Genomic DNA, 27,772 nt, shown 5'->3' on the forward strand with positions numbered 1-27,772 from the left:
GGGAACATTGCACTTGCAGACGTTTCTGTTCACATACGCTGTGAGCTCTAGCTACCTACTTTTTGCTACATATAGATTGTTTTCACCTTGTAGAGTCTATGCTGTAAAACAACGGAAAAGCATTGCTATTCACTACATCACTATCGTCATATTCAAGTATTTTCAATAGCACCTGAATAAGCCCACTTATGAAGAAAAGGATCAGTCCATCGGTCTGGAGAGAGATATCAGCAAGGAAATACAACGAAGATGAAGCTGGACAGGACCTCACTCCTGAAGTACATGGATAAGTGTTTCACTGCAAGCATGAGAAGCCCCGTTGATTTCAATGCACTATCTATTTCCTTGAAGACAAGTATGCATCTAGGCATTTGTCAGGTTAAGATATTCAGGTATAAATTGCTTACAATGAAATACTGAGACTTTTCCCACAGAAACTATAAAATGTCAATGACAATACAGCTAAACATTACACGGGACATCACCAGACATTTTTTTTTCTTATTGAAATAGTTACTGGCTCAAATTCCAGATCTCCAGATAACAGGCAGTTCACAGACGGTTGTTAGCATCTTCAGGAAAAATCGTATCTTAGGTTCTCCCCTAAAGACAATTAACATATTTCTTACCTACTGAGAATTGCATACTGTAAAACTATACTTAAAGCAAATGTATAACCTCATGTCTGCAAAAACATCGTGCAATGTTATCTCCAGATTGCAAGGGCAGGCTAGACTGTGATGCTTCACAGACTTCTGATACATTTCAAAAACAGCCTCCAGTTTCTGAGTTTCTATCAGTATTTACACAGGTTAGAAAGAATCATGTTTGAAAGAGGAATCGAGGGGAAGCACAATGCTAGTGTATATATTTAACCTCCCCTGTAAACATAAATCTTACCAAGAAAAAAGTCAAAATAATCAGGTAGCTTTTTTACACAGAAACTAGGAAAGTATTTCTTCCTGTTACTTTTCTAATGATGAAAGCAAAGAACTGATAGAGGAAGATGTTAAAGATGATAAAGAAAACAGGAACTCCTAAAAAATGAAAACCAGATACACAAGATGACTAGAGATAGAGGCATGATCCAAAATCGGGTATTTTAGTGGGGTTTGGATCAGCTCTGAATCAGTATCATCTTAGAGATGGAAATAAGGTGTTCATGCAAAAAAGCTCAGAATAAATGATTATTGAACACAACCAAGAACCAACCAAGGAACCAACCAAACAAGAAGGATGTACCAAAAGAAAGAAAGGGAAAAAATAAAATGAAAAAGTAGTAGACTTGATGTGTGAATTCAAGTATTCAAAACCATTTGGATGCTACTTGAAGCAGTTTTCTGCCTATGAGCTAAATTCCCTACTCTGTATAAAATAAACTGGAAAGCCAGTGGCTAAAACATTTCAGCCTAGACTAAGGTTATCATCAGAGCCAGTCAAAGAGCACATTTCTCATTGAGAAACTGACAGTTCTGAACTCAAGCCCCATTTTTCTAGTAAAAACTATGTAACAATTTTCTCTTGAATCTAGATTTTGAAATGAAAATGTTCATGTGGTCCCAGTATAAAATACGTTTTATTGTTTTATGAATATGTCTTTAGTAGCTGATGGGTAACTTCTTATATTATTTCTGATCTGTTCTAATTACAGTAACTGCCAAGTGAACAGCACTCAAATGTTTATACTAACATTCCTAAAAGAATGCAAGAACCTTATCTTGCAAGATGCCATGGCAATCTCCTTATTCAGGTGTTCCTGACCTCCTCAGAGACTGGACTCTTACCACTAGAGATATTTTAAATAACCCTAGTTGTTGAGAAGACAGTGCGAGATATACGCTCAGTGGAAAGCGTCCTAAATCTGTGCAAAAACATGTTTGCAATGAAGTCCCATTTAATCTAAACATTATATATATGCGTTATAAAACACAGGAGCATAGAGATGATCATACTCTTTACAAATACCATACACATCAAACTCTGGTTGCATATCTGCCTTCACAGGTTTAACCTACTGAGTTCATGCTTTTGAAATGTAAAAAGAGCATTTGCAGAATAACCCAAGAGAATTCCTTTAGAGTCTATGGCTGGCTGGGACAGCTATGTTTCCTGCACACAAAGCAAGTTTTAAAAAAAAAAGGGGGGGGGGCAGAAAAATCTCAGCCAAAAATGTTTGTCCAGTGCCACATGGCTACTGCAGATGAACTCTGAGGTGAACGACTGCACATCAGCACTCAGGAAGGTGAAACCTGTTGGACTGTTACAATTTGCCAAGAAACCAAAGCAATTCTTATCTAAGGAAAAGGCAAGACTACCACTGGCATTGCTGATTTTGGGGCTATGCCCTGAGGTTAGGTTTGCAGCCACAGCCAGCTGTGGCCTGATGGGGTAGCCACACCATCAGTCACATGGGTGATACATATAACGACAGAAGGTTTTGCAAACTCCGCCTGGGGAACTCAATCCTACTGAACAGTGAGTAATCAGATTTGAAGAGGCTGAATAACTAGAAAGGCATTTATAGCACCTTGCAAGATCAAGTGTTGTTTACTGTAGTTGAATTCTGGTTGGGGTAGACAGTCACCTTTTAGCATCAGTGGTGTATTACAAAGAGGAAACATTTTGTGGCATTATAAACTCAAACTTTTCTTTGAAAGAAATCTAAATAGCATCTCACATGATACGCTTTGTTGTGTTCAGAATAAGAACATTGCTTACTTCTGACATTTCAACCTTTTAAGTGTAATTTATTCAGCTGTAATTTTTGCTAAGTTATTAAGTGCAGACCAAAGTTATTAAATAATTAATTTGTCTTTTAGAATGACAAATGGTATTGAGTGATGAGTGGTTGAATGAGCAAGGTCTGAATTGCAAGCTTTTCCATTAAAGATAACAGACAAATGAAGACACAAGTGAAATGAGGGTCCAACATCAAGCACATTTTGTGAAGACTAAAGGAGATGAGTGTTTCTAAAAGGAAAGCAGGAAAAGAATGACTAGGAATAAAGAAAAAAGATACATTGTGAGTACAGTCTTTCCTCTAAGAGCATTGTGCACATCATTTTACTCTAAGATTGCTTTTCACAAGCACATTGTGGAGTAACCTTTTATGATCTAATGAAAGAAGTCCATACCTTTCCTGATCCCTCCATCAGTAGCACACGTGTAATCACCTGTCGTCAGTAGGAAACATGTTCCCCCTCTTCTGTTTTTGTCTCTTGTACTAGAGCGTCTGATGGGAGGGAGCCTTTCACCAGGTGAGAGTGGCTGCTCACTTCCTGCACTGTCTTCACCTGATAACACTGGTTAAAGCACCATGCCCATTTACAGACAATAATGAATGAGGAAATGAGACATCACAAAGAGCTTATGCTGAATGCCGGATAATCCCATCACTCGAAAAATAGTTATAACGTAAATCATTAGAAGAAAACAAGATTGCAATTCACCATTAATCATACAAAATGGCAAAAAGTATATTTTTTATTCAAGAACAAATGATCTTTTGACTTTCCTGTTCTTCTTTTAAATCTCATATAAAGTTATACTAAACTAACATGAAATAAGAAATAATCAAATCAAGGCTCAGTTAGTTGACTATTATGGACTGTAACTTTTCGGAGTACAGTCAGCCCTGGATATTTCAAACAAGTATTTACTATCCTTTTTGCTAAACAAGAGGTCATGTTAGTCATTTTTTCTTAGAATATGTTGTTTAGCGTATTTTAAAGACAACCCCTCCCCCAGGAGGGTTAAATTTTCAACATTTGGCACTAAAACCTGTTTAATAACACACTTAGCTTTCATTTCTATACTTATCACACTTGCACTGCTTGTCATCATAAGTACCCAACATTAAATGCTGTCTTTGGTCTCTGTAGTTTATTTTGTTAAACAGCAAAACTCTTACCTCTCCTGATTTGGCACTCCCAAAGGACTCTCTTTTAAAATTATCTACTATTTCAGATTCAGGCCACACTTCAAGAAAAGATCTCTGCTCGGTACAGCACATAACAGGTAATGGCATGTTACTGACTTCAGTTTTACATTTGCATTTAAACCTGAGCATGTGTTTTTCTGAACTAGTAATGCAAAGGGCTATATTCAGCCTTGAAGTTTTGCACAGAATTCCTAGTGACTGTAATAGCATTCTCTACCAGAAATAAAGCTACGATGCATGACGAGAGCGGTGGCACTACTGAAGAGAAAGTTAACACTTTAAAATGGCTCCTTTTTGCATATCTGCTTTCTCTCCAACGTCAAGGATTATAATACCTTGTAAATAAAGCTGCAGACACAGAAAAGTGTCTCTTTGCTCTGATCACACTGAGCCTCCTCCATTCCGGAATACCATTAGTAGGACCCGATGGCATGAAAAAGCTGTTATCATTAACACTTTAAAGATGTCGTCTGAAAGTGGGTATCAGTCAAAGCACTGTAAAACTAACTATATTCCACCCTCAGTATGAATCCTTTCAAGGGTTTCCATCCTCTTAAATATATTTAGGATGTTCAGAAAGCTGTGTTAACTTTGTTTGTGAACACTCACTCAGAGACTGAAACCGAGCTTCTTTGAACATAAATGCTATTCAGTAACAGAGCAAGAGACCAAAGACAGATATTGTTCAGAGACTGATTTTCCAGAGTCTTCTTTTTAAAAAATAAATTTCAATTACTGAATGACATCACTCATGGGTGGTTTTGCTTTTATTATTCTTTAGCAGCTTTCCAACAGGAGTCTTATGACTGGTATGTGAGCTTTGTAATCAGATTGTGCTTGGCTTAAGAATAAATAAGTTCAAGAAACAAACAAAAAAATCCTTGCTGCTAAAAAGTTTGTTTTAATTATACTGAGAGATAAAATTTACTCTTTAATTTGAAGAGATATGGGATATGGGGCAGTGGCTTGGAGGGTCAGAGGCTGTCATTTGGTATACATTTTCACAGCGATTAGCACAAAATACTCCTTATCCATCATTAGGAATGCTAACAAATAAGGTAATATAAACCATAAAAATCAACACTAACAACGATGATGTTGCTAGGGGCTGTCACTTTCATTTTTCTTGACAAACTTTACATCAGCTATGCTATTATCATTCAATTAATAGTAAATATCATGCAATGTCTCATCTAACACAGACGAAGGAGGTTTTTCTAGCCAGGGAAGCAGAATGCCAAATGGAAAGAAAGCTAGGAAGAGAATTTCTTCTTATTTCCTTTGAGTGCTGGGCCTTTGATGTATAGCACCTGCTCCTTTTAAATGACTGCTTCTTTGTAGGATCTTGCTTAACAGGCCACGATGTGGCACAGGCAAAGCTGACACAAGAGACAGACACTGAGGCAAAACACCATGGAGTCCAACAGGGTGGGACACGGTGGCTGCTCAAATAGTCACAGTCATGCAGAAAAACAAGAAACATCCATATGACGCAACAAACAACAGGCAAAAGAAAAGGTTGATATCATCAGCAGGAAAGCATTCTCAACAGAGCAAGCAAAACTGTATAGACCAGCTACATAGAGGTTTGGGAACATCGCTATACCTATTTTGTCCTCTGTGAGACTGACACACACAAACACTGGAGGGGAGAAGGGTGGGAGCTACGTCTTCTCCTGGCAGAAAGACTGGCTGCTTTCTGACCCCTACCAAACATACTGGTCTATAAAGTGTTTTCAGAGGACATGCATTTCCAGTGGGGTCCTACCTGATGATCTGTTGTGTTCCATCAGCTGGTTGTCCTTGCCCAGGCAGATGTCACCCTGTGTGCTATTGCAGGCCATGTTCAAGTCTGTCTTGCAGAAGGTGGGTGAGCTGGCTTGAGGAGCAGGAGGGATGTGCTTCTTCCGCTTCCTCGGCAGTTTCTGCTTTGCCATGGCCAGGGAGTAGTACATCCCAAAATTGTTGACTATCACGGGCACAGGCATGGCTATGGTGAGCACCCCTGCCAGCGCGCACAGGGCTCCCACCAGCATGCCTGACCAAGTCCGTGGATACATATCCCCGTATCCCAGGGTGGTCATGGTGACTACTGCCCACCAGAAGCCAATAGGGATATTTTTGAACTGTGTGTGCTCACTCGCTGACGGGTCATTAGGCTGGGCTCCCACCCGCTCTGCGTAGTAGATCATGGTGGCAAATATCAAAACACCGAGTGCCAGGAATATTATCAGCAGCAAAAATTCGTTGGTGCTGGCTCGCAGAGTGTGGCCCAGCACCCTGAGGCCCACAAAGTGCCGGGTGAGCTTGAAGATTCGCAGGATCCTCACGAACCTTACCACCCTGAGGAAACCGAGCACGTCCTTAGCAGCTTTGGAGGAGAGCCCGCTCAGGCCCACTTCTAGGTAAAAGGGCAGGATAGCCACAAAGTCAATGATATTCAAGAGGTTTTTGATGAATTCAAGTTTGTTGGGGGAAAAAACAACACGTACTAAAAATTCAAATGTAAACCATACCACACAGACTCCTTCCACGTACGTCAGGGCAGGATCTGTCTCAATTTCATACTGTAGCACAGTTTCTGTCCCGTTGATGACCTGCTCAGTTTTGTTTATAATAGTATTGAAAGCTTCATGTGTTTCCAGGCAAAAGGTTGTGATTGAAACTAGGATGAAGAATAAAGAGGCAAAGGCAATGAACTGAAACAAAAAAAGGGAAAAGAGACATCAGAACCACACAGCTCTTCACATTAATACTAACAATGTCAGTGATCATTACAAATCTTTTATTGATTCATCCCCAAATGATTCACAAATTCGTATGCATAAAACTTTGCATCTAAGCCAGAGGAGAGCAGCAGACAGCTCTCTCATGTAGGCCAGGAGTCTAAGAGCAGGAAAAGTCTTGGTGATGGATACCATGACAGGCTGCAACTCATTCAGAAAGTGGCAACAAATTCTTTAATGTGTGCTAAATCATCTGAATTCCATTCAGTTGTCAAGGTACCTTACAAACAGCCCCCATACACACCAACCACAGCAAGATTTGAGGCTGTCCACCTCTCACATAGTGGAAAATGGGGCTGACCCTAAAGGTCTTGAGATTATGGTTCAGGAATTCACACCTGGCCTGAAGGGCACCTCAGAGGGTCCCAGGAACAGATCCAAACACCAGGTTTCCTTTGGTTTTTCAGTGATTCATAAACACAGGCTGTTTACTGAAAATGCCTTCTGTGTTACAGGTAGAGTTGGTTGCACAGCCTGTTATGTTCATAGTCATCCATCTCTTAGGCAGGACTAAGAGTAAACCTAGCAGAACCTCTCTCACTGCGGTGACAGAGCTTTGCCAGTGTGTTAGGATCCACAATCCTGCTATCAAAGTTACAAATCCATGACAATCTGAACAAATAGGGAAGTACAAATTCAGTTCTAGTAGAGGCACATGAATAGATAAAATACAGTTAAATAACCTGGAGACAGCCCTCACAGAGGATTATGAAGGACTTAAAAAACATTTACTGCCTGATCTTCAACTCAGTCATCACAGTCAAGCATTGAAGAAAAGAGAACGTCCAGGACAGGATCTCATAAAAATTAACACTGAGCCAAACAGCTGGAGGGAGAGATAAACCTTCTTACACCCAGTAAGATGCACCAAATGAAAAGGTGTTTTGAGGGCAGTTGTTCTTTTGCTACAATGGTTAACTTCTTTTAAGTGACAATACATTACCACCATGTTAGCACTCCAACATCAATGGTTAGGTACACGAAGAGATTATCTGTTTAAATCCCTCCCAGAGCCAGGATTTATAACATGTTATCAATGTGTTTGTTATTCTGGATTTTCAGCTTAATAGACAATTTATAGCCAGTGTTATCCTGGAAAAATCTCTCTGAAGACTTGAAGATTTTCAAAGGTGTTAGGGTCCAAAGAGACAAAAGATGCCTAAACAGGTTTTTGAAAATATCTAGTGCCTATGTGCTTCCTCACATATCTAGTAGCTTGAAATTTTACCATTGTGTAATATCAAGAAAGAAACACATTTCTTTCAAAATGGCAGCAAATTACTAACTCTTTTGGCTTTGGATTTTTATAATTTCAAACTGTTACTTGCTAGTAAAACAAAAACATATGATAGGGATCTCAAAGCTTGAGGCAGGCTCTTCAACCTTTTTAATATTATTGATTTTAGTAAATAAACTTAATGTATTTTATGTTTCCCTTAATACTACTTACAAATCACTCAGGGTATCACTCTTTTAATCCGTTAATTCCTAACCTGAAACTGAGTACCTTAAAGAAGCCCAGCAAGTAGAAAAAATATGATATTCTCTACTACCACCCTACTGGAAACAGCAGCTTACAGTCCGGGTTCCAGTGGTACAGGCAAGAGAAAATGTGGCAGCAGGATGCTGCTATGTTACCACACCAAAATCTTGAATCTCATTGAAAAAATCTAGTTACAAGGGAGACAGAACAGCAGCCATAAGCAAGAACGCCTCTGTTATGTCACTTTAATCCAGGCTGCAACATTGCGGCAAAACTGATTTTTGTGTACTTCAGGTATCAATCACCGAATTTAGTATTAGCACTCAGATTTAGTATTGTGTGCCACAGGAGTTCATTTGGGCTGGCACAATACTGAATGGTTGCATTTTTCTAACACAGAACATCATTAGTTAGACAACAAAATGTTGTCTTTACAACCGGTAGAGAGAATTGCTTTTATTCTGAGAAACAAGTTTAAATTTGCAATGCAGGCCTGGCAAACTTATTATATTCAGACTCACAAGATCTATCTATCTACCTATCAAAAACCACCATATATCTACCTATATCAGAGATTTACAGCTTGTTTATGGCTTCCTTTCCTCAATAAATGAAACAAAGTTATTACACCAAGCCCCTCAATTACAAATGCTCTAAATCTGTTATCTTTCAGAAAGGACTGACTCAGGGACTGAACTGAACACTTATCATCCAGTCTGAACTTCTAGTCACGAGTTAAGCAAATAATCTTACACTGTCTGGCTGACTTTTACCGAACAGGCTTTTCTGCCTTTGCCTTAACTCTTGTCGTGGTTTAAACCCAGCCAGCAACTGTGCACCACACAGCCACTCGCTCACACCCCCCCGGTGGGATGGGGGAGAGGATCGGAAGGGTAAGAGTGAGAAAACTCGTGGATTCAGATACAGACAGTTTAACAGGTAAAGCAAAAGCCGCACATGCCAGCAAAGCAAAACAAGGAATTCATGCACTACTTCCCATCGGCAGGCAGGTGTTCAGCCATCTCCAGGAAAGCAGGGCTCCATCACACGTAACGGTTACTTGGGAAGACAAAACGCCATCGCTCCGAACGTCCCCCCCTTCCTTCTTCTTCCCCCAGCTTTATATTGCTGAGCATGACGTCACATGGTATGGAATATCCCTTTGGGCAGTTGGGGTCAGCTGTCCCGGCTGTGTCCCCTCCCAACTTCTTGTGCACCCCCAGCCTGCTCACTGGTGGGGTGGGGAGAGAAGCAGAAAAGACCCTGACCCTGTGTAAGCACTGCTCAGCAATAGCTAAAACATCCCTGTATTATCAACACTGTCTTCAGCACAAATCCAAAACACAGCCCCATCCTGGCTACTCTGAAGAAAATCAACTCTACCCCAGCCAAAACCAGCAGAACTACAAAATTGCTGCGCATTCATAGCTCACTTATTTCTGGCACCTGACACCAACATACACAAAAAAGCCTCAGTCTTGTGTGAGACAACTAGAGTCAGCAAATACAACCAGATTTATATAACCTAAGTGAATTAATCTCAGCAGATCTTTGCAAAACCTCTCCATAACATGGATAGAGAATTTATCAGACTCTAAGCCACTGGTGAGGTAAGAATGACCCTTGGTAGGCCCCTAGAGCATCCCCCAGCATCTTTCTGCACAGTGAAGGAGGGAAAAAGCAAACAAATCTGTGGAGGCTGAGGATCACTGAAGCTAAGTCAGCACTGTAGTTTGCAATCTGGTGGGAACTTCTAATAAATAAAATATTGGGCAACCTCTTTAACAGCAACACTTTGGTGATTTCAGACAACTGTGAACATTTTTTGTCTGAAAAGAATATAAAATTACATTCAACCTAGCCAAACTAAAATTTACCAATAATTCAGATACAATAAGGATTAACTGTGCATTCAGCAGTGCACTGAATCTAATAGTATGTAAATAATTAGCACTGGTTTCTGGGCTGTATTTCAGAAAGAGAGTCCAGATCCTTTCTAAAAAAATGCCAAATACCAAGGGATTAACTACAGGTAGAATTGCCTGACAAGCTATTTATTACTGTTTTGCTCAACATTGGCACTGTGAAAGGCCACAGTGCACTTGGCACTCGGCACTTGGCAAAGCAGATCGAAATTTTTAACTGTGCACCTACATTCAACAGTGCTTTATTGTCCCTAAAGGAAAAAGACATTCAGTCATTTCCAAAATCCGCTGAGTATCCTACTCTTTTATCCTAAAGGCAATCATCTTTCAGAGGTTAGAACAAAGAAAGGCAAGAAAAAGCTATTAATCTGGTGACAGATTTCTTGATAATCCCGCAATTTCCATTCATAGCAATGTAAAACAATGAGATGTACACGTTTCACCATGCACACAATAGCACATACATCACTGATTTTGAGCAAAGACACTCATTCCTTTTATCTCTTGTTGCGTTTTGTTTTAAACTGTAAACTCCTTGGATCAGGACATTCTGGATAGAGCTTGCACAGCACCTAGCACGATGAAACCTCGTACACAAGAAGACCTACAATGTTATTGCAATAGTCAAAAGGTTCAGAGAACATGCAAGAAGAAAATGCAATGGCCAATGCAAGAAGGAACATTTTATCAGTCAAAGAAAAATGCTTAGGGATTTACTTTACATTAATGAAGATACTTCCTTAGTATTATATTACATAATACTAGGCAATGTGTTGAAAAGACTCTAGCATGTTTTTCACAAACAGTTGTAATGATAGAAATGAAATGAAATCATGTGCTAGCTTCACTTTATGCTTTCCTTCTGCTTCGTCCTAGTTCCATCTTCTCTCATTTTGAAGGTAATGAGTCTCTAAAAACACACCCATTTTTGTTTATGAGGGCAAGCACCACATTTCAGACAAAGTCGGTACCGATCCAAACTCCTAGATTCTCTGGTGGATGGGACCAACCAAGTTCTATTCCTCAGTCCTCTTAAGGTTCACAATAATTGGGGTACCATACACAACTTTTGTGTGTTTTTTTTATTTATGAAGCACACAAATCTAAAAGGAGTTAGCCTGATCGCCATTTCAGAAAGGTCACAGCAAGAGACAATTTTTTATTTGAATCATTAGCAACCTTTCACTGTGAGAAGTTCTGAAAACTTAGGTTTTGACTAGTTGCAAGACAAATTCAGCCTTGGTATACAGGAAAACAGCTTCATCGACCCCTTTTTTTACACCAAAGATTGTGGCCCAAGCACACAGCTTGAAACTCTTTGGAAAAAAAGTTGAAAAAAAGTTTTCAAATAAGATTCAAATAATCAGGATCCTTTTCTCATTTCTTAAAAGTTTTTAAAAAATAGTTGTTTCTTGTTTGTTTCAATGGATGAGAGAAAATTATCTTTCTTCATCTAGGTTTTCTTTTTTTCCCCTGAGGGACAACACTTTTCTAAGTGAGAGAATGGTTGTACAGACACTCCTGGGCCACCAAACCATCCTTTTGCAAAATTGAAATTAATACAAATTGAATTAATAAAAAGTTCAGTCCATTTTTTCCAGAAGAGAGCAGTTAAAAGTTACAAAAATGTTCAGTATGTAATACACTAGCATGCAGAATGTTCCTCATTAAGTAGTTAAAGCTCTCAGTAGGCTGCTGATTCCCTCTGCTCACATTTTGAAGGCAGTGTGCACCCAAGTTTGTTCATGTGTGTCAGCATCACATTTCAGACAATGTTGGTACAGATTCCAGCTCCCAGCTTCTCTAGTTGATGGGATCACCAGAAAAGCTCTGTTGCTGAGTCCTACTAATGTTCACAGTTAAGTGGATTAATCATCGACAACTTGATTTTTAATGAAGCACGTAAATCTAAAGTGAGTGTCACATGCCTGCAGATAACTTGTTGGAAGTAGAAAACTTTATGATTCCTCTTTTGCATTCAGTGTCCCATGGGGAACTGAGTTGCTCAGAGTTTAAAGCAATTTCGAAAATGACAACCAATTCTAGGACTGCAAATAGAGCAGCCTGTGGATTATCAGAACTTCTGTGCATCCAATGACATGTTTTACCTTGCACATAGCTCCTGAAGTGCCTTGAAGAAATTAAGGTCACTTTAAAAATTGTGGTTGCAAATGACCTGACAACAGTCTTGTAGGCCATGTCTGGATTTCACAGTAAGAAAAGGCACCTGGTCAGAGGATGCTGTGGCTCACATCTAACCCACCTGCCCAAGTTTCCTTTCCAACGCAAACCCAGACATGGGACTGGTTGCACAACTTGTTGCTGTCCTGTGATGGAGCCAGGGCCTGACTTCAGTCATTCTAAAGTTTATCAGCTTAGACACAGCCCGAATAAAACAGCAACAGAGCTAGAAATTGATCCTCACACTCAGGTGTGTTATTCATATTCATAAAATCAGACTCATACCACTCCGTATTCAAGATATGCTTTGTTTGTCCACCCCACACCCTTAAAACAGGCTATTTCTACACATTTAGTATTCCAAGACGGACAGGTCATAGTCAGTGAAGAGGTTAATGCATAGTTAATTGTTGGTAGTCACAGTCACCCTTACTTCTTGTTTCATAGTTAAGTTTTTAATAAAATCTCTCACAATATTTCAGTATTTTCCCAGAAAGAGACTGTATCCTGCCTGGATACAACTTGTGCTGGGGTTGGATCTCAACACCTCCTCCTTCAACTTCCCTCACTGTGTAATGTATATTTTCTAACATGAGTATTCAATAGCAGCTTTTAAGGTTCAGTTAGTTCATTTGAGTTCCATTCCAGGACTTAGAAGGCTTGCCCTTGACACACTTGACTACAGAAAAAGAAAACTACTGAATATTTAATAAGCCCTTGGAAATACAGCATTTAATATTCTCTAATGCAGGTACAGAATTGCCTTTAAAGAAGAAAATGACAATGTTGCTTTAAATAAATATCTTCACAGGCACATTATGAGACTTGATACATGCATGTTGCTGGAATTCAAAACAATTTTAAAAAAACAATAATCCTCCCCACCACACTTAGTAGACTAAAAATACAGCTATAGGGAGACCGTCACAGAAAAGAGATTGTGTTTTATTTCTTAAAGAAACCAGCTTTGACGGCTTGCTCACTATTGAAACCAAAATCCTGCTTTCGTTACAAAAGATAAGAGTTTACTGAATGACTTAACTTCTCCTGATCAAAACAAGAGTGGGGGAGTTTCCACAGTCATGAGTTCTTTGCTTTCCCATCAGATCATTCTTGCTAAACAGAACGCTCAAAACAGAGTAACTTTTCTGCTGGATAACAAAATACTTAAAAGGAACACAGTATTTTTTTTTTTTTTAATACCATACTCATTTTGAAAAATCAAAAATAAATTTCCATACTTTGGAGATTTAAAAATTATTTCCAGTGATGTCTGTTCACATCTGTTAGTTTAAGTCTCATCTTTTCATAGTTCAGAATATGATACAAATTAGTTGAAAAAATAACTGATTCAGTTTCTTCCTCCTACTAACCCTCTGACCACAAGAAGTAAGCTAATCTATGCATTAAACGCATCCAATCTCATTGACTGCAAATACGTAGTCAGATACATTCATTACAAAACTGTATTTCACAATTTTTCTTCATGTGTACTCTAAGATTCATTGATCAACACTATTTCTTAGAATAAGACAGTTATAAGTGGTTATACCAGAATTAAATATTCCCATCATAAACATTATAATCTGATGTTGACTTTTTTTCTGTCAAGGTTCAGGAAAGAAAAGTCTTTCTTCCTGTCAATCTTCCATATATTTGTCTTGTATTATTCTCCACAAGCCTTTTTTTATTCTTCCAGGAATTCAAACCCTCAGTTACTTTGTGGAATCCCCCTAGTTCTGTAGGAGTGAGACCCAGTCAAACAGGGAGCAAAGCCAATGGCACGTACTACTTTCCAATCAGTCACAACTAACTTGCAATGCTGATTTTTAATCTAGTTTTATAGCTGCTTAGTCATATAAAACCAAAGTCTTAAAACAAAAAAACCATAGAAATTCCAATAAATTTGAGGGATTTAGGTGTTCAATGAAAATATGACTCAACTATGGATGTTACTTAAGCAGAAAAAGAAACTGCATTTGTAAAGTACATGGCATGCTTCACTCTAATGAGTAGCAACTAACATTGGAATGAAATCACAGAATTAGATACTACTTCCAGCTTTAAAGAGAGTTGTCTCTGGGTTTAGATTTGACAGATTGCCCTCATTTCTGATTTTAACACAATAGATTTTTTCCCTCTGTTTAATTTCATCTGGCTATCAGGAGACTGATAAAATCATAATGTGATTTCAGAATGAGCTCTTGTGACGACCTTGCCTCTCTGTATAGTTTAATGTTCTGTGGGGTGAAATTTAAACATTAACGTTCATTTTACACAAACCCAAATATCTCACCAAACAGATCATCAGTATCTTTACGACTCTATTTCTCAAAGTTGCTATTCTTCCTTAGCTATAAGCTCCCCTTGGAAAATTATCTTTTCATGCAAAAAGAAAGGAAAAGTCACATGTTTTTATGGTGTGAAGCATTTTCAGTGCATTGCATCTGGGTATACTAAGAAACCAAATACCATCAGTAGCCACTAACCAAACTACTGGCATTTAAAACATAAACTCAAGGCAAATATACTATTAGTTTGCTTCATCACTCATAAATCATAATCTCTCACATTATCACTCTCCAAAGATTAAGGAATGGATACAGACACAGCATTTTAAATAAATCTTCAAGGGAAAAACAAAAACATGATACATGAAGTATCAGGCACTAAGACCAATTTAATGTCTCTAAAAATCTATAATTCATCCTCCTTCTGGGGGATAAGGTGGAATGTCAGCATTAAACAGTTTTTTAAATGTCTACATAAAGATTTAACAGCCCAACCTTAGCATCCTAATTGGGAAACTCTGGCCATTCTAATTTCTCAACCAACATCAAGCCACAGTTGGTAGATTTCTTGCCAATATTTTCATTTTGATCCTGTGAAAGATAAGTCTACTCTTTTCAAATCCCCAGTACAGTTCTTCCTTGTTTGTACTCTCTCCTGCTAACATTATTTGGCATTCAATTTAACAGTTAACATTCTGCTGCTACAATTCTACACACAGTCATATTTGAATGAAAAAATCTCTGTATCAATACACTTTTATTGATATACTGTTTAAGAACGGCCTATAAGTAATATGTTATGCATAGATTTATAGTGTGGGAGTATTTACAGCTCAGACTGGCTACCATCTGTACGTAGTAGCGGGAACACAAATGTTCTCTTGCTTGCTCATTCTTTTCCCATTTGTTATAGTTTTACAAAGCAGTTTTCCTTCATTCCCAGCTGGAGCACAAACAAAAAGGTATGAATGCCTCTTTTCATATTCAGAAATCCAGGTCCACAATTAAGTCACTCTAACTCAGCTGTCAGGTAAATCAGCAGTCTGACACCCATTTGACCCAGATACGTATCTGACTCAACAAATCTTAGGCACATCTACATTTTAAAGCAGATCATAAAGAAAACCAGAGTTACAAATTATGCTGTATTTTAATTGCATTTAAGTGACATATATCTTCCCAAAGGATTCAAAACTGATTTACAAACTTGCTCTGATATAGACACAGGTTCTGCTGCTCAGCATGGAAAACTGCCTTTGCTGAGCAACTTGAAAGATGTGACAATGCGTTTCAGTGGCAGGGCCACACTTCACGCAGTGGGAGTCCCTGGGACAGGACTGATATGCTGCCCAGGACATTCCCTTGTACTCCATCCCTGATTGCCTCACGTCCAAGAAAATTACTAATTTCCTAAATGGCCAGTGCCGCTTCCCACTAGGCAAATCAAAATCATCTGACTTTGTTGTCCCATTGAGCAGGTAAGTCAAACACGTCTTACCGACACACAACGTATATCCCACTGCCTGTTTTTTCCTCCTAAAGACTCATCAGAACTGCTTGAAAAGCAATTATGCTGCCTCCAGAATCTTCCTTTTCCCATCCACTTGAATTTATCAAGCTTGTTTCACTTGTGATATTTCTGAGCTGTGACTATCGCAGCAATGATGTTTTAGGTCTTACAGCCAGCTGTGCTGATTTTTTTAACTAGACTTGGCATTTCTATTCTAGCAATCATTTTTTTTAAAAGGCATCAACAAGGCTCACTTTGACCTTGCTTTATTGAAAAGGTCTGCATGCTTACGTGGCCTGATAAGCAAACCACTGCCATTCATTCATTAAACATTGCTATAAATCTATGCACTCAAACAGGCAAAATATTTCTAGCGGCTGCAAAAAATGCAATGGATGTTCTTCCTGGAGTCAAGGCAAAGGTGAGAAAAAGAGGAATTCTCAGTCCATATTCTGGATCTGGTATCACACATTCAGAGGCTTCTTATTACTAAAAAAGCATCTTCCAGAAAGAAGCTAAAATTCTCTGAAGGGCTGAAGAAGGCAGATTTTGAAGGACCCATTTCAGCCAATCCCAAATTTACATGCTGAGTTGAATTAGCCTCTTTGTATCCTTTGTTTCCCTTCCCTAGACTACCCACCGTTCACACCATTACAGCAGAGATTAGGCTCTGGGACCTGGCAACTTGAAGTACTACACAGGGAGTATCTTTCTTTCTGCGCCTGATTTATCAGGAAAAGGTTTCATTTGGCTCAATGGGTCAAAACTGGAAAAAAAATCTTCAATGTAATACTATTTATTATTAATAGACTTTCACACCCAGGCAGACAAATGGAGAAAAGAGAGAAATTCTTAAGAAGACAAATTCATGAAAATTCTATTATAATGTCGTTTGCCTAGTACATAAATCTCATGTGCATTAAAATTACAGAAACATTTTCAGCCCTATCGTCGCTGTCTCACTTAAGCACTCAGGCTCACTTACGTCTACTTTTTCTCTCACTCAAAACAAGTCTGATGGCCTAATTTAAAACTACACTTGGGCAAATTTAGAAAACTTTAAGATTTTGAGGCTTGACATCCATTAAGATTTGTAAGAGCCCATCTTAGCTTTCACTAGAGAAGCCTTATAACCAAACCATATAACCTTTTTTTGCCATCCCAAATCTAATCAAAACATACTGGAATTATTTACAAGTTTTCCAGGCCTGTGTCTTTCCTGTACAACATAGTAAGACTTCTACTGCAAGTGCTGGAATAGAAATTACCAAACTACTTCTTAAAAATTGAAGGGACGGAGCCATTTCCAAGATACCCAAAAGTGTATGCAGAGCCTTCAAACAGCTGATTACCAGGTCTCTTTTGACTGGAAGCTCTGTCTTCCTTATACTGATTAAACAGCATTGGTTTAATTTTTCATACCTATGCCACAGTAATACAATACAGTTGATATTAACTGGTACCCTTGTTTCATGATTGCAAATTAATTACGGGAAAGCAAAAACATAAGGAATAGGCTACCTAGCCTATGGCATTGCCTAAATCTTAGTTGCTTGGTATGGTAGTCTTAATGATGAGCTTCCAGCAGGTTTTGTGGAGTAATCTAGATTTAATAAAAGCAAATGATGAACACAGAAACTTCATCCTATGGCTTCTTACGGGAACTGTCACAGTTGCAATCCAGTAGACAAAACTCCTCTGCCATTTGCACTAGCAGGGTAGCCAACAACAGGAGTAGTTTAACTGACTCACAGTAGAGCACACAGTGCCGAGACTCGGCAGTCTCAATCTCCCTGGTTCTGACATGAAAAGCCTCTGGGGAGCACAGATTTTTTTCCCCATGTGCCCGTAGCTTGCTCCTTTCTGCATTTCAGACTCCAGTGTGCCCCTGCCCTGGTATTGTCTCTTCCCTGTTCTTCACTCCCTTTCTCAACCCCAGCTCAGGTTTACAGTTGGATCCCAGACTTTCCTCCTCTCTTCTTCTGAGCAACTAGTTCTTACCTATTTGTATATCTATGTCCTGTATCTCCAATCACTCATTTTCATACGCAGTTCTCTCTCCAGAGCTGATGTGCCTCCCCTCTTCCAGGGTCCTCCTCCAGCCTCAGCCTTCAATTCACATGCTACCCTGGCTCTTTGTCCCAAGCTGTTTGCTCAGCCAACCCTGTTTTCCTCCTAGTCTCAATCTCTGTATCTTTCTACCTCTCTCCACATTTCTGGAGGATCTTCAAGCCCTTCTTCTCTGACATAAATCACAACAACCTCTCTATTTCCCATCTCCAAAAGCAACTTCATCTTCCTTCTGCTCCAGTGCTGATACCACCCCATGGTATCCTGGTCCAGGCACTCTCCGGTATCTTTTCTGCTTCCACTCACATCCTCATCAGGATTTTTATGCCAATATACTCTCCCTGGTTTCTGTGACTTTTATATTTGAATCTGAAGGGCACACGTACCTGCAAACTCATCTGCTTTTTCCAACTGAATTACTGGTCTAATGAAAGATATTATTTCTTCCTCCAAACCTGGCCTCACTTTGAGGCTGAAGGCTTCCTCCCCCGCATCAGCTAGATGCCAGGAAAGCGGAAGGGAGCATAGGATAAATGCTGACCTTAATTAAACAAATCTACCATCTAATAAAATTAGAACAGTTCCTCTTCAGAGGAAGATTTATGCCTTTCTATAGTCAAATCACTGGATAGTCTATAAAATAAAAACCGTGTCTCAGCTTTAACCTTTTCCTAGGCCAGACAAGACAGTGTCCTTGGAATTCCTCCATGATCTCACAGGAGCCTCTGAAAAGTCTTTTAAGATTAAAAAAAAATCTTTGAGATACCTAAATTGATGAACTGTGTACCCTAACACCCTGGTACAGCTGAAACTGATGAACTGTGTACCCTAACACCTTGGTACAGCTGAAAGAGTGATCACTTGGAGAAGAGTTTGAGGTCAGAAAGGCATTTTTATGAGAGGGGTACGGGTAAGGCTGTTAAAACTCCTGTGCATGAGGTATGTGAGTATGTTTCAAGCTCACAACACAATAACATAGATCAAAGCTAAATTTAGAGACAGTGAATTATTCATTGCAACAGTAGTCAGCTAGGCTTATCCAGACTCTCAGGAACTGAGCACATCACCCCAGACAACACTAGTTCATACATACACATTGTTTTTTCAGCTCTGTCTTTTGGCTCCATGGTGCAGAAAAATTGCATTGGTCAACCAGTTGCCCAGAATCTTATTGAAGGTTTTCCTAAAGATAGGTAAAAAAATGTATGTAGCTTACTTGCAGTTCTTAATACATTAAAATTCCATTTACCCCTGTCTCCAGGGATGCAGAAGTGACAGTTCAATTGAACTGAGAAAAGGAAGGTAAGAAAGAGAAAAGCCACCAGTACGACAGTTATTAGGATACTCAGTCAACTGTGACGTTCAGATTTCATTCCTGCCCTGTTCAAAGCAGACCCTTGAACTGAGATGAAAGATAGTTCAAGTCCCTCCTCTAGATCCTGGGAGAAGCATGTTTAAGCATATGAAAAAGATTACACAAGTTTATGAGAGGGATTATATGACACTGGGCCTGTGATAACACAGAATTGGACTCAAAGACCCAAGAGGCTCCTCCAGCCCTCTGTCTCCATGAATATTTCCAAATCCAATTTACACATTTATTTCACACATAGATTATGTTCTAAGCTATTACCATTGCAAGCATTAGCATTGAAGCTGCATACAGCACCATTTCAAATGTATTCCTATTATTTAATAGCATCCGCATCACCAACGTTATTTAGCTTAAACATTCTCTTAGAGCTTTATCACCAGTTTGCCCTAGGGACTGACACTAATCCTTATACTCGGGGCTGGACTAACTAGCACAATGACAAATACCAGCGATGTTGGGCACAGACCATGATCCTGCTGAAGATTTCTTTATCCAAGAGCTTATTACTGATGAGAGGGAGCTTGCTAGCAGCAGCGGGGAACCATACGGGACTTGCCTTGTGACCTCAGGAGAACTGAGGAATTAATTCCTGTGTCAAACCTGTCAATCCACCATAGCATATATTTCTTCAGAACCAGGTGCTGAGATAGACAAGAGCATTCATCCCAATCCGGCAGGCTTCAGAAGCAGCCTTCCCAATTTGCTGGGGAAAACTACTGTCTGTCTGCTGCACTTTTGCTTTTAATGACAACTCTTGTCTCTTTCAGAGGTATAACAGTTATTCAGAAAATAAATATCTTTATCTTTTTCCTTGTGATTCTAAACCCCATTTATTTATTTTTTAACTTACATTAATAGCTTACTTATGAAAAATCAATAGTAGAATATACACAGTGGACCCATTCCAGGATCTTTTTGATTAAATTCTCCACACAAAGGGGTGTGGGAAGAAATATAAACTTAATATAAACATTTGGATGTCCTGGCTAGCTAAAATTCATCTGCAGTAAAGCAGCCAGCAATATCAATACGTATATTATCATTTATGCGTCAGAGTCAACATGCCATTGAGTTGGCTGGGGCAGTTCTTTCCCCGTGCAACTAAGATTTTGGGCTATCTGAAGGAAAATAACCCTGCACTGGTTATAGTTTGGGCTCGTATCTTTACAACGATCCTCACAGCAATGAAAGGCAACGTTTGTAGCATGCAGTGGAAACTTTGCATTAAGGGAACACAATTCTCTAGAGTTTCTGTGGCGAAGACCAGCCAGGAAATCAAGCAGTAAAGCGGGTCTTTAACAAGACTTGAGATCTTGCTGCTGATTACACACAGAGTAGGAACTCTGGGAGAATGAATTACCACCGCTGCCACTACCAGGCAGACTATGCTCATTAGAGACTGTGAATGTAATCTGCAAAAGGAGTAGCATGCAATGCTGCACAGAGGCACATGTCGCAGTTTCCATTTCCAGTTTAAGCTCTACATGGGATATTTACTGCTGGCACATTCCTTTCAAGACTGGTTACGTCTGTCTGCACACTTCTCTTAAATAAGGAGCAGGTTACTTGTACATGGAATTACAAGTGGTGTCGCTGCTGAAATATGCATGTGACATACCAGCAGAGGTTGGTCACTGGTGGTGTTTATGAAGTAGCAAACTGGGCTTTGGGGAACCCTGTGTTTTTTATTTAGGGCTTTGCAGTCCTGATTTGAATGGTAATAAATTCTCTTTGTTTACATATCACTGACAGTCATACAACATCTTGACAAAATGATGCATGCCAAGAAAAACAACTTTATTTAACAGCATACAAGCAGAGAAGTCTAGTGGCAGGCTCAGCCTTCATTTTCACCTTGTTTCTTCAGCTCTTTTTCATCAGTTCACCTACTCACTCTTCTCTTACCATTCTGCAGTTTGAGATGTAGAATATGAAGATAAGCCATTTCATCAGGAATCTCCCAGATGGTTTGCTTCTTCAGGAGTTCAATGAAAGCCCATTTCTCTGGTGTCTAATGAAATTTGCCCTGGTAACTCTTGGGGAAACTGAAAACAAAACCAAAAAATTAGCAGGATGCTAGTGGCGACTGTGTTCTTTACAGCCTCCTAATTCCTAACAAAAAGTGTTACTCACAAATGATTCTTAACTGTTAAGACTCTCTGTCCCTTAAGATGTTCATAATTATAACAACTGCATTAAAACATCAACCTTTATTCAAATAGGGGTTGGTGGGGTGGGGTTTTTTTGGGGGCGTGGCTTTTGGACTGAAGCTACTAGGAGAGATGATGCTCACTAAAATAATCTAATATAAAGTTATTGTTTGCAGTGTGCAGGATTACTTTGCCAAGCAAGAGCAGAGACACATTAAGAGACTGTATGTGACAAACCTGGAAGACTGGGGGAAACAGAAGCAAACATAAATGCACTAGAGGGTTCTTTCTGGTTTGCAGCACACAGCAGATAGGTCTTCTTTCTGCTGCATTTTAGGAACAAAAGGCTGCTTCTTCCTTTATTAAAGGATATGCTGCAATGTAAATGTTATCCCAGCCAGTCAGGTATTTCCCCTGCCCTCTACACATGAACAGCTGAAAAAAATATCAGTCATGAGCAGGGTTTACCATGTATGCTATGTTTATAAATATGTTTATAATATATGCTATTTCCAGTTCAAATACAGATTACTTATACATCACCGTGTTTGACCTGCAGTTTTAAAACAGGCACCTTTGGTGCGTGTCTCAGTGCAATTATGAGTTTGGTCCATAGGGAGAGACAGGGAGTGACTGGTGTCAGATGAGCATGATGCAGGACTCACTCGAGGTACCAGAGCAGCGTGTCCACTCAACAAATGGACAAATGTTGCTACAAAGGGGATTTTTAGCATTGCAAGAAACTACGGTCATCTTATTTCACAACAGCAGTAGTGACTACTGTCTGCAAATCCAGTCCCCCTCTTCTCTAGAGGAAAACAATGAAAAGAGATATTACTTGCTAAATTAAAATTAATAATAAACTCACCTGTGCAGAATATTTTTCATCCACCCAGCTCAAGTACTCCAGAATGATCCATGATACCATCCGTATTGTGTGGGCTGGGATTTTGGATCCCAGGTGCCTCTAGTGCTTCCTGATCCTGAGCTCAATTCCATCTCACCATGGCAAGGACAGGCAGCTCCCAGGCCACAACACTGCTCCAGATGTCCCAATGCCAAAAAAAGGACTATTTCTAGCTTCCTCATATACAACGGAGATGAAAATCATTGAAGTTCAGATGGAAATAACCTGTCTCCCACATGTCTCAGGGAGGCTGGTTGCTTCCCAGACCTTCAGACCTCTCATTTTTCTGTCATTGTTAGATGAAATGAAAAATTCCTATACAGTGAATGACATCCAGTTATAAGTTAGGGTGTTTGGGTAAGTCTGTTGTTCTTCGGTTTGGTTTTTTTCTCTTGGTCCAAATACGCCCACTTGCACCTGCTTCATTCATGTGAAGTTGAACCCTCGATGCCAGGGCATGCTCTCTGCACGGGTACCACATACAGCGGTACACAAAAGCAGCCCCCGATAACAGCCGTTGGCAACTCCAGCACATTTGCACATTACTGAGAGCGTTTGGAAGGACTGCATGGTGCATGGCACTTTCATTAGTGAACTCTTGTGTGGAGACAAAGCTCCTGTCTCGGGCCATGTGACAGATGCCCTCCAAACCTACACACTTGCATATGAATAACACATTTCTAATAATATCTTCCTTTATGCTGAATGTGGACATTCATATGTTACCCTGTTTATCCAAAATAGTCTTAATACATGAATATGGCACTTAAGTCTTTTAAAACATTCTGTGGCGGTGGATCTTCCAAGAACACTGAAAACTGTCAAACTTCTTCATCCCGTAAGTCTCAATATATTTTTGGGTGGGAGGACATAAAGAGGTGTTATACAACCTTTGGAAATGTTCCAGTTTGAAAAATCATAATGTCTGGTCAACTCCCTTAGTCCTGGCACATCATTTGCATGCTGCTACTTTAATTTCTAAAATAATGCAATCCAAAAGGTGAAAAGCTGCAGTTATTCACAGAAAAACTGTTAGCGAAATTTTCCTTAGGAATTCCAGTCTCTCCAAGAGAGATCAATTTCTGCTGTTCCCTGTCTCCCTCCCACAAAAGAGGTTTCCCACCAAAACAGCCAGTAGCTGGGATTTAGGATGCTCACAGGGGAGATGAAAGACCATGTTAAAGTCTCTAAGGAGTCAATGCGTGCCCCAAACTACAGCCTTGGACTGACATGGAGTCCACCTTTCCTCGCCTTCCAAAGGGCTATGCAACAGACTGCAAACCCCCAAAATTTCATGAAACAAAATTTTTGTTTTCCAGTCAGCCATAACCATGATTTTATCCCGGTTCCTAGTGGGTAAGATTTTCTAACTTAACTAACCCCAACATACTCTCTCTCTCCTTCTTTTCCTCTCCATCTCTTCTGTCTGCATCAAGCTCCATCTGAAGTGACAGACAGGCAGACAATGCGCCAGCCTTTTCAAACCCTACTGGGAAACGCACTTGAAAGAAAAGTATCAAAACCATCCAAAACCACACACAAAATATAATGGCATGCAATTAATTAACCTGTCAAGAGAGAAGCAGACGTTATTGTTCTGATGAGCTTTTTAGATTGTGGGTTGCTTCCTCTTGCCAGGTGCAGCTGCAGTGATAGTGGGGAGGAAGCTCACAAAAATACTATACTGCCAAACCAGAACAAAAACTGGCCTTCAGACAAACGGCCTGGCCATGCGATCGCTGAATACAAGAGCTTCTCTCCAGAAGAAATCAGACACAGAATGAGACAAAGCAAGGGTGGGGTTTTTCTTCCATTTTGCACAGCTGGCACCAATACTATTTCTATTAAAAAAAAAAAATTTTGAGAAAAAAAAAAGTGTGGCTGGAGCTCAACCAGAGCCAAACACATGGAGCTTTTCCGGCTCAATCCTGTGAAACACTGAGCACCTCCTGCAGTGGGAACTGAGGATACTCAATAGAGGGAGAGATAAGCAGAACATAGGACTGGTCCAGTGAGGGCTGTTTGCCCAGGCTCCCTATAGGAAACATATGAATATGGGAATCTGACAAAGTTCTTTAGCTTTGTGGAAAATAAAAACAGTAGTGATCTCAGTTTGTACACACTGTTTCATCTGACACTCTTGGGCTTTTATCTCCATTTCTGTATGGGATTTATAGCAAACTTTATGGCAGTACTTCCAGAGCTCATGCCTTGCTGTCATAGCTTTCTGGAATTTTTTTCATTTGATTAACGTTTCATCTACTGTTTCTTTGATTATATAATGTCTTAGTGCAGCTCTTACAGTTACCCACACTGCCTATTACAGCTTTCTTTTTTGGCCCAATCTTTAAAAATTTTCTGGGATTCAGAAAATTCTCTATGTTACATGAGGTTAAATCACTACCAAGATTAAGAGGGCTTGTTGAACAGTTGCCATTACACAAGTCTCCTTATTCTGAGGCCTTTCTTGTTCATAAGTTCATTGTAGTTTATTCATAAGGTAAATGAGTAGGAAACATACAATCCTTCAGGTGCAGATAATTGCAGTGCCAGGATGGGAGGTTCTCTGAAATAAAAAATAGTTATTTATGTATTATTCACTTTTATTTCAGATTACAGCCATGAAATTTCAGCTGAATCTCAACAGGCACCCTGGAGAACAGATACACATTATAGTCTGGGAATAATATTTTAAAAGCTAGGTTCTGAAATTATGGATAGCAAGAAGTTGGGAAGCAAGAAATATGGTTTCTCTTAGAAGACTACCAATATGGAACAGGTTTTGAGAGTACTTTTTTAAAAAACAGGGTTTTGGACACTTATGTCCCCAACTGAAGTGTGTGTCAGGCCAGATGAGATGGACTTTTGCTCACTGAGTATAAGTCTATGTTTAAAAGATAAAGAAAGTTTTATTCCCCATGTCGCTTGTAGGGATTTCATTAAACATTTTGACTACTAGCACACTATCAAGTGATATAATGCTTCAGATATGAAGTGATGAGCAACAGTGTGAAAATCTAAGTTTCACAGCTTCATATTCATTAACAGTTTATTTCAAATGTATGTAAAATGGTGCTGGATATGACCAGAAAAAGTACGCAAATGTCTATTATTAAATCCCTTTTTATCTACCACTGGCTAATGATCCAAATACTCAGATGTTAGAAACTGAGGATGAAGAAAGCTGGGAAGGTTTTTGTGCATTTGTAGATAGCCCTGTGCCCACCCTAGAAGGACTGGCTGCTGGTGTATTAATATTACATTACTCATTGTCACAAATCCATGACTGCATTGGATAACCAGAACAGGAAAATAGAAAGTCACTACCTGTACTGGTTGAGTTAAAGTATTTTTCTTATTTTATTTTACTTATCTGATAATAGTACTATGTGAAAACATGACTATATTTGTTTTCTGCAGTTCTGTGTTATTGAAATATGCACATTGCAAGAGGCTAAAAAGGCCACAATGTGACATTGCTATAACTGGTTTGGCACTAGGTTCTTGCACTTGCCAAGAAAAGAATATAGGGTAGGTGGAAAACTTCCCTTATGAAAGCAAAATGAGCCAAAATTCTGTGTAAATAGAGCCAGATATTAAAACATTTTGGGTTTTTTTTTCCTGCAGAAATGACAATGCATAAAATTGGCTCATGCAAGATATGGTCATATAAGATTTACATATATCAATGGATGCACATGGAGACCAGAAGCAGCCTATTTGAAAATTAAGGCCCATGAAAGATAATAGAAGGGAATAAGGCAAGCCACATGAAGAGCAAAAGAAGAACATTTATCAGTTGAATGTGCATTTACAAGGCGCACTAGGGGGGCAGTTAGTAGGTCATTAGATAAGACTTAGTGTGGTACACATGCACCCATCTATGTGACAGAGCAGCAACAGCCTGCACAAGCAAAGAGATCTTTTCCTCATTTCATTCAGATCCAGGCCGCCTGCAACGCTAGCTGGTATCAATGACCAGCTATATTTGGAAGATATATCAATATCTTCCAAAAATATAAGCTGATTCAGGCTTGTACTCCTTCAGTGGCTGATCATCACCATACAAGACCTAATTATGAATGCACCCGCACTGGTGTAATAACAGAATAACTTAGTACGATGCAATGGAGTTTCACGCTGTTAGAACCAAGACTAGAAACAAACCCAATGTCATAGAACTGGGGAAGTGGGGAAATAAGCCAAAAAAGTAACCTAGCCTGGCAATGTCAGACCGTCTAAGACGGTGACTGTGCAATTCTTTTGAAGTCAATGTGACGACACAGAGGTTTCAATGGGGCACGTGCTTAAGAATCTTGCTGACCCAGGAATAAACACATCGATTTTGGTAATGTGATGCCGAGACTGTGTCCCCTGCGTGTGTGTAAGCTCACTCAATGTGCACAGACTGCTGCTGTATTGCTCTGCAGCTACTAGGTGTAGTAAATTTATAGAGAAGCAATAAAACTAACTCTGAAATCCATTGTTACATGATCCAAGATTCGGCTCATGACAGGGACCTTAAGATCTTTCTTTTATTCAAAGTAAATCTGGAAAGGCTCATGTAATTTAGAATTGCCCAACAAATGTATTCAGTGCAGGCTTGCAAGATATGCAGACATGCAGTGAGATGCTGATCTATGAATCATTAATTAATATTCTCTTACACGCTTACCTCAGAAGTAAGCTTGAAATGAAGTTCAAAATGGTGACAGTGTATGTGAGAAAGCTCAATTTCTCCCATGTCCCTGCTAAATTTCTCCACGAAGCTATTGGCATGCTACAAGTGTTTATTAAACTAAATCTGGATGATATATATGCATCAAGTCATTGGAAACTCTTCATATATCAAACCAGCCAAACTGAAAGTACTCAGTTGTCACTGTAAACCAGGCACGTGCGGACAGGTTGGTGTAACAGAGAAGGCTGGTAAAATAAAACTTACCCAGCTCTCCCCAAGGCACTTCTAAGACTATGACACTGCCATTTTTAAGATTACCAGCTGGAATGACTTACAGGAGACTGCAAACAGTTGTTGCTATTTCCAAACTTTAGTTTCATAAAGGGACTCCTAATTTCTAAGGATAGTACTAATAATTACACCAAATAATGTAGCTGAGTACAAAAGAGAAAGTAAACATGGCCTTATTCAAC

At 39.4% G+C, this 27,772-nt stretch overlaps 1 protein-coding gene across 9 annotated transcripts in view; it reads right to left on the reverse strand.

The window, feature by feature from the left end:
* KCNC2 (potassium voltage-gated channel subfamily C member 2) overlaps positions 1 to 27,772 on the reverse strand; it is a 106,886-nt gene that overhangs the window by 3,873 nt on the left and 75,241 nt on the right. For 5 of the 9 annotated variants that reach the window (XM_076333087.1, XM_076333098.1, XM_076333107.1 and 2 more), the window contains exons 3-4: positions 5,709 to 6,639; positions 3,135 to 3,302 (exon numbers count right to left, since the gene is read on the reverse strand). In XM_076333087.1, the coding sequence (XP_076189202.1) occupies positions 3,135 to 3,302; positions 5,709 to 6,639 (1,099 nt within the window). Of the gene's footprint in view, positions 1 to 3,134; positions 3,303 to 5,047; positions 5,383 to 5,708; positions 6,640 to 27,772 lie in introns of those variants that run through there. The other 4 variants (XM_076333126.1, XM_076333134.1, XM_076333078.1 and 1 more) reach the window with 3 other exon arrangements.

This window comes from Aptenodytes patagonicus, chromosome 1, assembly GCF_965638725.1.
Source record: "Aptenodytes patagonicus chromosome 1, bAptPat1.pri.cur, whole genome shotgun sequence".
In the NCBI taxonomy this organism is placed as follows: Eukaryota; Metazoa; Chordata; class Aves; order Sphenisciformes; family Spheniscidae; genus Aptenodytes; species Aptenodytes patagonicus.